Source organism: Ceraceosorus guamensis (assembly GCF_003144195.1).
Source record: "Ceraceosorus guamensis strain MCA 4658 unplaced genomic scaffold IE81scaffold_7, whole genome shotgun sequence".
NCBI lineage: Eukaryota > Fungi > Basidiomycota > Exobasidiomycetes > Ceraceosorales > Ceraceosoraceae > Ceraceosorus > Ceraceosorus guamensis.
In genome coordinates this window covers 56430-71276 of record NW_020290002.1, presented here as the reverse complement: position 1 = coordinate 71276, position 14847 = coordinate 56430, and the positions used below count along the sequence as shown (strand labels likewise).

The 14847-nt window shown below is 55.8% G+C and overlaps 5 protein-coding genes across 5 annotated transcripts; 3 read left to right on the top strand and 2 right to left on the bottom strand.

Annotated features, from left to right (window-relative positions):
• Window positions 1-2115: 2115 nt before the first annotated feature.
• Window positions 2116-3852, top strand: IE81DRAFT_361366 (putative serine/threonine protein phosphatase PP1). Its single transcript, XM_025516728.1, has 6 exons — window positions 2116-2188; window positions 2274-2405; window positions 2507-2737; window positions 2872-3048; window positions 3166-3452; window positions 3534-3852. Exons 1-6 carry the CDS (start codon window positions 2128-2130, stop codon window positions 3636-3638), a joined length of 993 nt encoding a protein of 330 aa, XP_025372134.1. The 5' UTR covers window positions 2116-2127; the 3' UTR covers window positions 3639-3852.
• Window positions 3853-4808: 956 nt separating this feature from the next.
• IE81DRAFT_320565 (transaldolase) lies at window positions 4809-6458 on the bottom strand. Its single transcript, XM_025513069.1, has 3 exons — window positions 6364-6458; window positions 6206-6273; window positions 4809-5899 (listed from the first exon to the last, which is right to left on the bottom strand). The coding sequence occupies exons 1-3, from the start codon at window positions 6401-6403 to the stop codon at window positions 5033-5035; spliced, it is 975 nt and encodes a 324-aa protein (XP_025372133.1). The 5' UTR covers window positions 6404-6458; the 3' UTR covers window positions 4809-5032.
• A 1605-nt stretch (window positions 6459-8063) lies between these two features.
• IE81DRAFT_298049 (hypothetical protein) lies at window positions 8064-10568 on the top strand. The gene is made up of 10 exons (XM_025512173.1): window positions 8064-8410; window positions 8477-8589; window positions 8673-8752; window positions 8832-9024; window positions 9103-9253; window positions 9317-9346; window positions 9425-9534; window positions 9605-9739; window positions 9810-10021; window positions 10094-10568. Exons 1-10 carry the CDS (start codon window positions 8380-8382, stop codon window positions 10131-10133), a joined length of 1095 nt encoding a protein of 364 aa, XP_025372132.1. The 5' UTR covers window positions 8064-8379; the 3' UTR covers window positions 10134-10568.
• Window positions 10569-11002: 434 nt separating this feature from the next.
• IE81DRAFT_345039 (hypothetical protein) lies at window positions 11003-12427 on the top strand (the record flags this gene model as incomplete). The annotated part of the gene is made up of 4 exons (XM_025515872.1): window positions 11003-11309; window positions 11405-11596; window positions 11685-11923; window positions 12005-12427. 4 exons carry the CDS (start codon window positions 11003-11005, stop codon window positions 12425-12427), a joined length of 1161 nt encoding a protein of 386 aa, XP_025372131.1.
• A 1065-nt stretch (window positions 12428-13492) lies between these two features.
• Window positions 13493-13666, bottom strand: IE81DRAFT_272797 (hypothetical protein; the record flags this gene model as incomplete). Its single annotated transcript, XM_025511424.1, has 1 exon — window positions 13493-13666. A coding segment is annotated over one exon (174 nt), but the record flags the coding sequence as incomplete, so codon positions are not given.
• Between the last annotated feature and the right edge of the window lie 1181 nt (window positions 13667-14847).

The following is a 14847-nucleotide window of genomic DNA, read 5'->3' as shown; positions in this document are numbered from 1 at the left end:
ATGGACATTGCCGAGCAAGTTGTGACAGAAACCATCCCGCAGACAACTTCTCCGTCGAACGGTACCTGGAGCATCGCAGCACGGCGTGCTGTCGATGATGCGCCGCTGGCGCATCCGACTCCTCGCTGTTCGAAGCTTAGCAGCATTGGATCCGATGCAGTCCACACCAGAATCACGAATTTCGCTTTCTGAAGAATGATCTCTGGCTGTCGTTTCACGAATTGTGATGTTGCTACAGATCGCCAACAATCAAGAATAACAGTCGAAAAAGTCCATCATGAAAAAGGTTCAAATCTTGACTGCACGATAAGTCCGGTTCAAGTCTGCTCGCTCACGTCGACCGAAGACTCGCCTTGCTCCTCTCTTGCCTTTGCCAGCCTTTGGCGGTCGCGAAACTGATTGGAAAATTCTTGACTGCAAAGTCGCCGCTCGCGGTAACGGCCCTGCACGAGTCAACGCTCCCCTATACTTTCCAAAACTCGATCTTTGACTAACCTCCAAATGTAATCGTAATTGAGTTCAAGCTGAGCGATAAGCGCCTTGTCTTGATGTCAGGTCTCTGGAGATCTATCTAAAATTCAAACAATCTTGAGTCTTGAATTCAAGAACAGTCCAAACGAAACTTCGCAGGCGCGCGCGGCCAGGCGCTCGAGCAGCATTCAAATGTCCTTACTAAACAGGCCCAGCTGGACCATGCAAGTATTAACGTCCGTAAACGCGCGCAGTGCGGTGCATGAATCAATGAGGCAGAACGCGGGAGCGCGTGCCATGGACGCACGCGAGCGAACCGCGCAGCGCAGCACACAGCATGCACCGTCGCCGCCGCTGCTGCACGCGAGCTCTATAGGTCATGATGATGTTGAGCGAGCTAAGCGCGGATGCGCGCGCGCGCGCGCCTGACTTGGTGGACGCTCATCGCGCTGCAGCCTCCTCCCTCACGCGCGCGCATGACGTCTGTCGCAGCAGCTCGCCCGCTTGCGCGCCTGCCGCCCGCGCGCGCGCATCCCGGGCCTTCGACCGTGGCGCGCCGAACACAAGCGCGCGCGCGCGCGCGTGGTTCCTTGCGCTGCTGTAACTTTTGGCTGGTAGAATCAGGGCAGCAGCGCAAGGCAGGCCTTACGCTGCTGCTGCTGCTGGTGATGATGCGTGCGCGATGCTTGGTGCTCGACGCAAACCAGCGAGCAGCACGCGAAAGCCGGTCTTGCTAGAGCTTTTGACCGATTGATGATCGTCACGACCACTTACCCTGCACTCACGATTCCCTTGACCAACAAGAGGCACTACGCACCTCGCGGCCTCGTCTCGTCCATCGTCCACTCGTGTTAGATACATCCGTGCTCAAACCCTGCGAATTCGTCCAACAGCGCTCTCAAGCGCGCCAGTCTCGTTCGAAAACTCATCTCGCCTTCCTCGGCGCGAGGGTCGAGTTGTCTAGTGGATTCATTCAGAAGCTTATCGAGCATCGACTAGTCAGAAAGCGATTGGATCTTCGAAATAAGCTCGCACACCAAACTTGCTCGCTTCGCTTGCTGCCGCTTTCTCGCATTGCGACGGCCCAGCGGTATCTTCTGCACAGGAGCACCGGCAGAGTTTTGAGAGGACACGCGTCAGACTCGTCGCTTCACCTTTGCGGCGATACACTCGAACTGCCTGCCAGCCACACCTTATCGACCTACATTGCCCTCGTTGGCGCCGACCCGTGCATTTAAGCCGGGCCAGCCGTACATAGGCACCCTTCACAACGCGCGGATAGAGTGAGTGTTAGAAAGTCGATGCGAAAGATTCGGGCATGCATCTTTTTGTTGTTGCGCTTCCGGAATAGAACAGCGATTGGTGGGCGAGTCGCATGAGCCATCACGGAGGAGCAATCCGCGATCCGCATGTGCCGTCGTTTGCTACATCACCTGTTCAGCTAGGGCCTAATACCTGGCAGGCCACAGGCTCAGCTTTGTGCGATCCTCGTGGGCGTCCCGGTCAAGCCTAGATTGTTTTGTGCGCGCGTTCGCCACTTTTGTTGCGGTCACAAGCGATCTACTCCCTGTTCAGGCATTTCAGGAAGCAATTGTCCAAGACTTTCACGAAAAGGTGCACAGCTGATGATTCCAGACACCTCGCATACAGTTCAACATGGGTGACTACGAAGTGCCAAATGTCGATCTCGACAATGTCATCGATAGGCTCTTGGAAGGTACGTCTTGGCGCGTCCAAAAAATGGGCCTCAGCAGGATTCTGGCTGACGAGGTCGATGCAAACCGGGCATGCCCTCCGATTAGTGCGCGGCTCGAGACCTGGCAAGCCAGTGCTGTTGGAAGAGTACGAGATCAAGTATTTGTGCCTGAAAGCCAGGGATATCTTCATTACACAACCGATACTTCTGGAGCTGGAAGCACCGATCAAGATCTGCGGTGAGTCGAGCTGCTCGGAGCCCGGTATCCTCCTCGCGAGGGCTTCGTCGCGGTTGGTCGTTCAATCAGCTCACCGCTATCCTCGTCTTGGACGTCTCCAGGCGATATTCACGGACAATACTACGACCTTTTGCGACTATTCGAGTACGGTGGCTTCCCTCCCGAAGCAAATTATTTGTTCCTGGGCGACTACGTAGACAGGGGAAAGCAGTCTTTGGAAACGATCTGTCTTTTGCTGGCGTACAAGATCAAGTACCCCGAAAACTTCTTCATCCTTCGCGGTAATCACGAGTGCGCGTCCATCAATCGCATTTACGGCTTCTACGATGAGTGTGAGTCAAAATAGGCAGGCAGACGTGCCAATTGGGAGTAGAGGGCGGGGTCTAGTCAACGAGACTCTACGAAAGCTGGCTGGAACATCTCCGGGAGTCTCACAATGCTGAATGTATGCGTTGTCTTTACACAGGCAAACGGCGCTTCAACATCAAGTTGTGGAAGACGTTCACAGATTGCTTCAACTGCTTGCCGATCGCCGCCATAATCGACGAAAAGATCTTCACAATGCATGGAGGGTTGTCGCCGGATCTTCAAAGCATGGAACAAATCAGGAGGGTGATGCGACCCACAGACGTGCCGGACACTGGTCAGTCGATCGTCATTGGAGTTCTGTGTAGACAGAGCGCATGACCGTCGGCATCCGCTGCTCTGATGCTCAAGTCCGTAATTGACGCCTGCGTAACTTTCTGTCATCTTTCTGCAGGCTTGCTCTGCGACTTGTTGTGGTCGGATCCGGACAAGGACATCTCAGGGTGGAGCGAGAACGATCGCGGTGTCTCTTTTACATTCGGGCCAGACGTAGTCTCGCGATTCTTGCAGAAACACGATATGGATCTCATCTGCAGAGCGCATCAGGTCGTCGAGGACGGGTATGAATTCTTCGCGAAGAGGCAGCTGGTCACGCTCTTCTCAGCACCCAATTACTGTGGGGAGTTCGACAATGCGGGAGCAATGATGAGCGTGGACGAGACATTGCTCTGCTCTTTCCAAGTGAGTAGCGACAGCTTCTGGGCTCGGACCGCTTAGTTGCAAGTGACTGACCTGCTTCGGTGTTCGCACACCACACTTCAGATCTTGAAGCCTGCTGAAAAGAAGCAGAAGTACGCATATGGGGGCATCAACATGAACAAACCGGTCACGCCTCCCCGAAAGCAGAAGAAGGGAGGCTCTAAATGAGCTGGCATCGGTCCGACGAGCGTTGGGGTGTGAAGCGCCATCGGAAGCACCTTGGCATGGTGGGGTGAATTGACGGCAGACGTAGGCGAGAATGCGCACAGACTAGGTCCAAATGTTCTCTGGGTGTGGCTGTAGGTTGCACTGGAGCAGCCCCTGCCCCGGAGCCTTTGGGCAGACAAGCTGTTTCATCGGTGGAATTGACACTGCGAGATGGGGCTGTGCATGCGCAAGGAATGGCAAGCTGGGTCGTATCACTTTGGGAGCGAGATGATGCGACCTAAGACCTGCCTGGCCGATTCCTAGCGTCACGAGCACGCTCGACTCCCATCTCTACCCCCAGCGAAACCCAGTCTACCTCCCCGGCGCGAGCCTCCGCTTCTGTCTGTATGCAATCTCTACCTAGTCATATTCACACTCGCGGTGGACCAAGCCTCGCCTCAATCGACAATTCATCGAGCATTACAAAGCTCATATGCAAGAGTCCTTCTTTCTTGAGGTTCATCTCGACGACTCACAACCCTCGCAATCTTCCCCCCCCCCCCGCCCCCCCTTTTTCTTGTTTCTTTTGTTCCCCAACTCGCCACCCCCTCTTCTTACTTCATCCCTTACCATCGCCCACACGCTCATGCTTGTACGAATCCGCGAACCAATGCTTCCCTAAACTCATAAGGCCGTCTCCGTGGAAGTGTGAGCGTGGCCATCGTGAGAAGATGCTGGTCGTCGGCGCGCGAGCTGTCTCTTTGTCTGACCATCGAGGAGGCTGGGTGCAATCGCGAAGCCGCATTGCATGCCCGGCACTCTGCACCGAGACGGACGGTCTTGTCCATTAGGTGCTTGTGCGAGCCTTTCCCAAGTTCCAATCGAGCTGATCTGCCATGCGGTGCGCTACGCATCTTTCAAGACCGCTCAGTCGAGCGCACCTTCGAATCAAGGCGCGCCTCCGATTCGTCCAGCCGCCACATTCGGGCACCCACGCTGACTGGCAGGAGAGCAGGGCCGTCGGAGGGCCACGCACTTCCCTCGCATTGCGGTCTCTAGATTTAGCATAACCTGGTCCTGAGCGCACCGACCTAAAACGGAGCATCAGCGCGTCGGCCAATGCACAAGGTTGAAAGGAACGACATGAAAACAAGATACGCCGTGTCGGACAAATCCGTAGCCTCTCTTCGAGATTCGCAAGCAAGCCTTCAACTTTCGTTTCTATTGAGGAGCCGTCAATTGTGTGTTTTGTGTTGCTTGTAACAAGTGAAGAGCGTGAGGCTCAGAGAATGGGAAACGAATGCAAACACCAGTGACAGTGGATGGGGGACGGTGCGAAGGACGAGTAGAGGCAGGTTTCAGAGAGCCAAGGCGTGCGTGAAGGATTGGTGCCAGATTCGGTGCCAGATTCGCATTTAAGCGCCGAGCTTCTTGGCGACGATGCCCTCAAGGGTCTCTCCATCCTCGGCGAACTTGGCAATGCCCTCGTTGAGCTTGGACACGGCCATAGCGTCTTTCGCGAGCTCGAAAAGGAAAGCGGGCTGATCGTCAATGAAGGAGACCTTGGGAATAGCCTCGGCCTTCTTGGCGTTCTCGACACTCAGAACCTGCTTGACGGGCTCCTTGTCGTTCTTGAGCTCCTCGAGCAGCTTGGGTGCAATGGTCAGGAAGTCGCAACCAGCGAGCTCCTTGATCTCGCCGACGTTGCGGAACGAGGCGCCCATAACGATGGTGTTGTAGCCGTGTTGCTTGTAGTAGTTGTAGATGCGCTGAACGGACACAACTCCTGGGTCCTCCTTGGCTGTGTACTCCTTGCCGGTAGCCTTCTTGTAGTAGTCAAGGATACGTCCAACGAAGGGGGAGATCAGAGTGATGCCACCTTCGGCACAGGCAACAGCTTGACCGAAGCCAAACAGAAGAGTCAAGTTGCAGTGGATGCCGTCATCGCGCTCGAGCTCACGGGCGGCCTGAATACCCTCCCAAGTGGAGGCGATCTTGATCAGAACACGCTGCTTGTCAATGCCCTGCTCCTTGTAGAGAGCGATGAGCTTCTTGGCCTTGGCCTTGGTAGCCTCCTTGTTGAAGGAGAGACGAGCGTCGACTTCGGTTGAGACACGGCCAGGGATAATCTTCAGAATCTCGACACCAAACTCGACCAAGAGACGGTCGACGGCGTTCTCGAGCTGATTGGACTTGTCGCCACTTTGCGATTGAGCGTACTTGGCAGCAACATCCAAGAGACGAGCGTACTTCTCCTCCTTGATGGCAGCGAGGATCAGAGACTGGGGTAGCCAAAGGAGCGAGCAAGCGTGTCAGTCAAGCTTCAGTACGAGGGAATAGGGCATTTCATTGCACTTCGAGTGCCGGGGGAAAGGCGCGCTCCTGGAGAAGGCAAGTGCGTGCATCATGACAAATTCCTTATTGACCACTTTCCGCTGCACAGGCGAGCACTTGATGCACCCGGTGGAGGTGCAGCGAAGGAATGTGGCAGGAAGATCTTCGGTGTGGCACCATTCTGGACCCTGGCATGGGACCCATTCATACTTCGAAGCAGCGCAGAATCTCAACGACCGGCTCCTGTTACTCACAGGGTTAGTAGTGGCATCCTGAGGCTTGTAAGCGTCAATGGACTCGAAGTCACCAGAGTCAGAGACGACTGCAAGCACGGGAAGTGCGAGGAGGAGACGAAAGTCAGAAGAGGTTTTGTGCGCAGAGGGAAGATATTGCGCGCATACAAGCTACTAACCAGCAGTGTACTGCTTGAGAGAGTCGAGTGCGGTAGTCATTTTGAGCGGAGATGTCTTGTGCGATGGAATGATCAAGTGGCGCTTTGTACTAGAGGTACTGCTTGGTATGTGGTGGGAAAGAGGCAACCTGCGAGGCAGCTTTCTTTTGAAGTTATAATTTGCATCCAAACGCGCGTGATGTGCGAGGTTTGTGAACGAGCCACAAGGGATCGAGGGAGATGCGCACCGAAGGCCAACTTTGCCCAAAAACGTCATGCTCGAAAGGGCGCTGCGCGCTGCACGGGTGCCGCGCTGCCATGCGTGCTGGAGCGTGTGCTGGGCCGCCTCCCTGCGTCCTGCGCATGCGCGTGCGCGTGCCTTTCCCCCCTCGCTGCTGCTGCTGCTGGCGGGCGCGGCTGCAGGATGGTCGGTGCGCCGCCGCCGCCGCGCGCTCGCGATCGTCTGCATGTGCTGCACCGGCGCGCGTGGCTGGGACGCAGAAACCGACGGACGCTGCAGCAGCAGAGGTTCCTGCGCAGGTGCGCTCTTGACTGCTCCGCGCTCCTCCAGCGCGGCCGTGACGAGCGAGGGAGGGCGGAACCCTGCAGCATGTGCTGCCCGCCACGCCCAAGCCAACGTATATACATCACGCACACTTCGGGTTAAAGTTGCACTCAGCAACGGCGCGCGCACAATCGTGAACGCGGTCTTGGCCTATGCCTGTGGTCAGACTCGTGTAGTTGTGATTCACGATTGTGATTCACGATTGAACAGTCTTCACGCAATGCCTCGACGGTCCCCAACTCCCTTATCCCTTGAGGGTAATAATGCTCCTCTGTCGCCCGCACTCTGTTGCCCCACGCAACACGTACGGCAAGAGAAGAAGAAAAGTTTTTGTCAAATGTGAATTTTGAATGTCTGAATCACCAATCTGAATCGCGTCGCGAAGGCCGCCGTATCGGCCCATAACATCGAGGCAGCTGCATGGCAGACACCAGACATGCAAGGCCCTGCGCGAGCGTAGATCGCCGGTCGGAACCATCGTGCCCTGCTGCTGTATATATGCTGTACGTGCTGCCCAGCCTGCTGTGTGAGTTGGACAGCTCGAGCGAGAGGCCTCCGACGTGCAGAAGTCATGCGTGTCTGACGATCGGACAACGTCACCAGGCAGACTGGCCCCAGAAATCAGCGATCTTTGCATGTCTGCGCATTCACGCTTCTTGATTCGTGCATGACTTGTGATCCACTTTCACGATTCACAATTCTGATTGGTGATTCAAGATTGACCCATTCAATCTGGATCAAGATTCGCGATTCAACTTCACGATTCAAGCCGTCGTTAGTAGTATATAGTCGTAGTGATTAGCCTGACAAGCCACCAGTCTCACGTGGTAGCGTGCATGAGTCACGTGAGTATCGCCCATCCCGCCACGGCAGGACCTGGCTCATTGCAAGTCGGCATCCAGCCCCGAGCGTCTAGCCGTATGACTTGCTTGCTTTGTCGTGCCCTGCAGATTCAGGCCTGAGCCTTCAGCGTTTTGAGGGAGAGAAGAGAGGGAGAGAAGAGAGGGAGAGAAGAGAGAGAGAGAGAGAGGGGGAGAAGAGAGAAACACGTGACTTCTCACAGCGCACCACGTGGGCGCGGAGAGACCCTGTCCTCCACACGCATTCCTAAACTCAGCGAACGCTGCGCAGTGGCTGTGGGGAAACAACCATACAAGGCGTGGTCTCGAATGTGATCGTTATTCTTCGTTCATTCACGATTGCATGTCATCTCTCATCTCGTCATAATACTTGCTATGGAATGGACGTGGGAGTGCTCAAAGCAAGCCGGAACGCAGGAGCGATCAAGCTAGCAAGCTCGCAGCATTGTTGGAGGAGGAGCGCGCACAGGCTCTCTGCAAGAAACAACAGCAGTGGATAGCTGCTTAGCTCTTAAGCCTTGTCCATTCAAAAAGTCAAGGAGGGGAGCGTTTGCCTGAAGGTGGCCCCAAAAGTTAGCTGTCAGGCGACCATATCGAGCAGATAGAGGCAAGATGCCTGAAGAGCTTCTGAACATGCCGCCAGGTACGTCGAGCCGCATCAGTCTAATGTCACCGAGTCCAGCTGTACTCATGACGTAGCATGCTCCAGCTTATTGCATGGTGGGCGCCTATCGTCTGGCTCACGACCCGCTTTTGTGGAAGCCAATGTGGAGCCGTACATCTCAAGCTGCCAAGCGAGCTGGAGCAGTGGCCGCAGGATGGGTGAGCTCCGCGATGGAAACGTCCATTTCCCGAAATATCACATTTGCTCACTCTGCTCGTGTCGGCGACTCTGACCTGCGCAGGCGGTCGTAACGTGGCCAGTACAAAGGCTTTTTGTCTCCTGGTTCATGAAAGGTTCTGCGAGTGTCACTGGTATGGCTTCGTGAGTTTTCTCAGAAGCAGCTTCTGAAGCCAATTGATGCCGCGAAACTCATCCAATTAATATCACGTACGCGTACTAGCATGTACGAGTCAACCATCAGCACAGCAGATCGTCTGGATGGCTCCAATGACTCGAGCTTGCTTGGTTTTGGGATGCCTTCTTTGACCACCTTTGCTGCGATGATGTTCGTGCTTGGACAGTGCAACACCATCATGGAGTTCTGGCTGAGAAGAAAGCTGCGTGAATGTCGCAATGAAGCGTACGCCGCAACCGTGAGCATTGCGCCTGACTGGCGCAGCCTTTTGAGCTGGACGACGGGCTGATATCCTTCCCATGCAATTGCCTCTCAGGTCCGATCGAGAGGCAAGGGCGATGATTGGTGGACCCCTTATTTCGAAGAGTGGGCTGAGCCTCCACTTGCCAAAGCTGAAAAGAATGCAAAGAAACAAGCAATTTATATGCGGCTTGCCTCTCCCCTGATCCGCATCTTCGTGCTGAAAGGTTCGTGGATGCCCGCTGCTGTCGCTTTGGCGTCGACTAACACATTCGCGTCCCTGCTCGCAGTCGTGCTGCTGCCTTTGGATTTTATCCCCTGTGAGTCTCTTGCCAACAGGCCGTACGCGTCTTACCTAGGAGCTGATGTATTGCTTCAACTGATTCTCCTTTTTTCAGTCATGGGACTCATAGCATCCTCCGTGATCAGGTCCCTGTCGATGGGAAGGCAATTGCATTCGCCTCTTTTTGCTCACAAGCGCATGACTCCTCTACAAGTTGAACTCTGGGTGAGAGACTTCATTCACCACTAAAGATTGCGGCGCCGTCCTGATAAGGCTGTACTGCCCGGTTTTTCAGGTCACGGAGCGACAGTTCGAGTACCGTCTTTTTGGTCTGACCGCGGCCCTGCTGGAGAGCGTGCCTGTCGTCGGACTGGCCTTCAGCATCTCCAACAGGGTTGGTGCAGCAATGTATGCTTTCGATCTCGAAAAGGTGCGCAGAGTGGTTCGACACAGCTCAGGCTCGCAATTTGCTGAGTCGCTCACTGATCAACTCCTTGCAGCGCCAACAAAGCTTCCGTTCGGGCAAGCGCAAGCCTCTGCCAAAAGAAGAGACGTACAGTCTTGCCGATCCACGTAGGCCAGTAAGTGGTCGCCTTCATGCTGACTCGCCCAGACGCAAACTTCGCCTGACGCCTCCCGCGGTCTTGCGCGCAGAGCAGCCCTACCAGCTCTCAGCGAAACAAGCTGCCCGTAGCTCCTCAAGGCGACGACGGTGAGCAACGTGACTGTCCTCCCGCGCAACTACAATGCTTACACCGATCATCTGGTTCGTTTGCAAACGCAGGATTTGCAATGCCCGGCGCAGCATTCAACAAGGCTTCTAGCTCGGTTCAATTCGACGGGCCACCAGCATACACCGAAGCGGACGCTCGCAACTACATCGGAGACACTGCAGCTGGCCCTCAAGGCAATCTTGGTTTAGCGGCAGCGCACGCGCCAGCAGCAGAAACTGGTGTCGGTCTCAACAAGCGCCGCGTGCCGCCTCCACCTAGTAGATGAACAAAACAGGCAGAGACAGAGGGCTTGTATTGTCCGGGCCTCGACACCTCACCGAGACAAGGTGCAGCCCGACTGGTATCTAGAGGCAGCGTGTCTTGAAGGAGCGTTGTACAAGGGTGGACCAGTAGCGAAAGTTGTTCCAAGCCCATGAGCTCTGCTTTGAAATCGAACGCAAAGCGTGTGTTGGACTGATCCTAGCTCAGCGTGGTTGAACAGCTTCCATAAAGACGCTGGCCTGCTTGCCAACAGCCCCTCCGATGTGCGAAAAGAGTTACAGTCGTGAGTGTGAGTGTGAGTTGGATCGAGGCTCAACCGGCTCAAATCGCAACTCGCGAAGGTGCGCGGCACGGGTACCTTTTCGACATCACGCGTGGGACCCTTCGCTCGGCCGAGAGCAAGCGCAAGGCAATTCGCCTGAAAAGCCTGTGAACAGCAGCATCTCGCAGACAGGGAGTGCGCGTGATCGAGTACTTTCTTCCCAGCCCGACTGCTGCTAAGCCACGCGAGCATGCATGTCTAGACTTTTTGCGCAGGGCTTCACACCACCACCCACACCTTCTCGATTCTTACCAAGCCGACGGTCTGATGCCTATCATCCCTCCAAAACACGTCGCCCCTCCCTTTTCATTCACTCAGCACGACCCTGCACCCTCTTCCTCTTCTGCTACACCTCCTCGCTAACTTCTTGAGCGACATGTTGGCCCGAGCAACGCAACGGACGGTTGCTCTCGCCTCGCGTAAGCTGGGCTCTTCTTCTAGCTCCTCGGCCGGCACCTCGACCGGATGTCACGGTGTTCGCCTCATGGTTGGAGCTCAGCAGCAACAGAGAGGAGGGCTGCTGCATACATCCGCGATTGATGCAGATGCGTCATCTTCATCACAGCGAAGCAGTGCTGCAGCGCACGATGAGCTGCGAGAAAAGCGATCGAGGAGAGCGTACAGCACGAGAGATGGTCGGGACGCGGGGGAGACATCTGCTGCTCCGCAAGCTAGTCGAGATGGTGAGTATAACAGCCAAGAAAGACGCAAATTAAACCACTCCTACTGCCCTCTCATCCATACTGACGGGTCAATTTGTCGCCTGCACGACACACAGAATGGCTTGCAGGACCTTCTTCGCGAGCTCTCAATCCAGCACCCACAGCAGAAGCGCTGCAGAGATGGTTTGAGAGGTCCTTCCCTACGCTGCCTTTGCCAGAGGAAGTAGCTGCGCAAGCGGTGACCCATGAGAGCTTCGATCTCACAGGTAGGACTGTCGCGGGGCACAACAGAAGGCTGAGCTTTCTGGGTGAGTAACGATGCAGGGCTGCTTTTGCGCAGCGTTTGCGTACCGTCTCGGCTCAAGAGACTGACATCCAATTGAGCTGTTGCAACAGGCCGAAGAGCAATGCATCTCTACCTCTCGCTGTTCCTCTCTCAGCAGGAGCTTCCCCTCACCCAATCGGTCGACTTGCTGCACACAGCAGCTTTGGGCGAGACGGTTGGAGCAGCGCTGCGCCTTCAAGAGGTCATGCGATGGACTGCCGCTCGAGACGGATCCGAGCTCGAGTCTGGATTGTGGACCATCCGTGGTGTGGCCGTTGAAGCGCTTGTGGGTGCAATTTACCACCAGCACGTGAGTGATACTTTGCGCAAAGCGAACAGAGGTGCTGCTGAGATGCTGACAGCGGTCAAACCCTACTCCGCAACTCTAAAGGGTGCTAGCATCGCTCGCGACTTTTTTCACGCACATGTGCTGCCCCATCTAGCGATTTCACCCTCCGCCAGACCGGCCGTCAAGAGCATACAGGCTGCATCGAGGGAAGCACTAGCATCTTTCACTTCGGTGATGCCGGCAGCGGGCACATCGCCGAACAAGTTGGAGGGACAGGATGGACCTCGGGCCATTCACATGGACGCAGCCGAAGCGCCTGCTGATGTTGCTCTGACAGCAGCTTCGTCAATGAGTCGGGCTTCGGAGCCGACAATCGCGCAGAGCGGCTCAGAGCTGGCTGCCAAGTCTTCTTCAAATCGCCGCGCTCCACAGAGTCGAGAAGGGCAGCCGAAAGGAGTGGATCGCAGCTGGGCGCATGCGCACGCCCACGATGTTGGAGCTGATACCGCAGTGCTGGCAGGATGAATGAGAACCACAAGCGCTGCTCTGGTCCATGACCTTGGCGCATGCGTGGATCGCGCTCAGAATGCAGCTCCCATTCGGATCGTAGGCAGCCCATGTCTGTGCCGCTGGAGGGATGGTGTGCAGAGTAGTGTTTGAACGGTACGGAAATCTTTCGGCTTCACGCAAGCACAATCACAACAATGTTATGATCAAAAGCCGGAGTGCGCGGCCTGTGGAGTAGAGGGACCTGCATCATCGATTCGGAGTGTTGATCAAGCAATCATATCGGCCACTTGTGAATCACGCCGAAGGACAGCAACGCGGGATGAGAAAAGACAAGCAGATCCGATTTCCAAATAGAGTACTGAAGAAAGCCGAAGGTGAGGACTGTCCGGTCTAGGGGTGGGAATGGGTAAAGGGGAGGAAGAGGGAGCAAATGCATCTTGTAAAAGCTGCGGGGTGGCCGACAAGAGAGGGCAAGAAGCGCGATGAGGATTGTATTGAGTTACAGGAGGAGAGGGCAACAAAGTGGGAATCTGGTTCTGGGGATCAGGGCAAAGTAAACATTTAGAGCTCGGCGAATGCGAAGAACATTCATGGATGTCCTTCGCAGCGAAAGGGACGATATGAACAGCTGAGAATAGTGTCGAGCAGTGCAGCGAAGTGAATCGGGCGCAACCTTGGTGAGGCTCGATCGCCAAGCATCTTGTGCGGCAGAGTCGATGGGGGTATAAGCAGCGCAAGTAGGGCTGATGCTGGGTTTGATGACACACAGACAATCATGAATGCACGCAAGCGTCGACCTGCGCACTACGCCAGATCGAAGTGCTGGACGTCGTAGTCGGCTCCTTGAGGCTTGTGCTCGCCGCAGTCGGATGACTGGTGATGCTCTTCGTCGGCGTCGTAGAAAGCAACGTCGTCGCAACCATATGCCGGGTCCTCGTGGCGCAGGCTAGAAAGGGAGTGCGTCGATGCTCTACGGTCGGAGAAGGACGCAGAGAGCGACAGCGGCGAGAATGCTGGAGAGACGCTACCGCCCATGGACGAGGTGGACGAGGAAGCGATGTCCCCGGGTGCTGTGCCTGCATGAACTCGCGCATGCTGATTGAGATTGTCATGGCGAGAGAAGCGTTTGAAACAATTGGGAAAGGGGCACATGTACGGCTTTTCGTCCGTATGGATACTGCGCACATGCCGCTTCAAGTGCTCGCTGCGCTTAAAGCATTTTCCACAGCCAGGCACTTTGCAAGTGTAGATCTTTCCGCTCTTGCCCAGGTTGTTGACTTCTTCGGGCTTGTTCGGAACGCGACGACCTCTGGATCGCTTGGTGATGATACCCGTGTACAAATTCTGGGTGGGCAGACCTTGCAAAGAGCTAGACAAGTGGGCCGCATGCGGAGGCAGCATAGCTTGAGGTGGTCGCGTGAGATGGGGACCGTGATAAGGCGACGACTGCTGAGAGGCGAGGTGGGCAGCGGGTCTCGAAAGCCGCATGGGATGGCCAGGTCCAAGGGGCGATGGCGGACTTGACTCGCAGCCGCGCTGCAGAAACGAGGTGCGATGATTGGGAGCAGAGTGTGAAAACAACATCGGCTGACCAATCTCTGCGTGCGCCATCTCCGACGCAGGAGTCTCGCATGGCGCAGCACTCCAGAGATCCTCTTCATTGCCGCGGAACGGCGAGGTCGGTGTGATCGGCGTACTGCTCGGGTAGTAGACGAGACCACTGTGCTCCAGTGTTACTGGCGAGGTGACTCCACTTGTTCCACTGCTGATACTGGGATAGTAGTGCTGAGCGGAGGGCGAGTTGCCTACACAGATGCCTTGTTGCTGCGCCATATTTGCGGGGCTGATGTGCGCTGGATTGCAGGCTGTCAGTGACTGACCCGAAGCGTTGCCGGCGTTGACGTGGGGATTTGACATGGACCGTTGCATGTCCCCAGCGGTGTTGACACCATCCCGTGATGACAAACCCAGTCCATTGTTCGCGGGCACGTGACCGTGGGGCGTCTGATACAAGTGGTGACCTGCTGGTGCGAGGGAGACGTGGTTGGGCATCATGGGCGAGGACAGCTGCATGCTGGCGGTAGAAGCGGTTGCAAGGTCCAGAGCTGCATTGTGAGACGTGGCCAAAGATGATGAGGAGCTGTTGCTTAGTCTTGTGGGCGAGTAGGGTGATGCAGGGACACGGAGTCTCTCGAGGCCGTCTTCAGAGCAAGCGTCGCTCGCAGACAGGGACGACCAGTCACGGTGCATGCCGGGACGTTGAGGTGTGGTGAAGCTGGAAGCAGTCAAGGATTGAGGGTGAAGTTGTTTGTCGTCAACAATCCTGTGACCAAACGACGATGGGGCAGCGGAAGCTAACGGTGAGGCCGAGTCGTCCTCGCCAGCGGCACCGTCAGAGATAAAATCGGAGAGGTTGAAGGCTGTAAAGACGGATG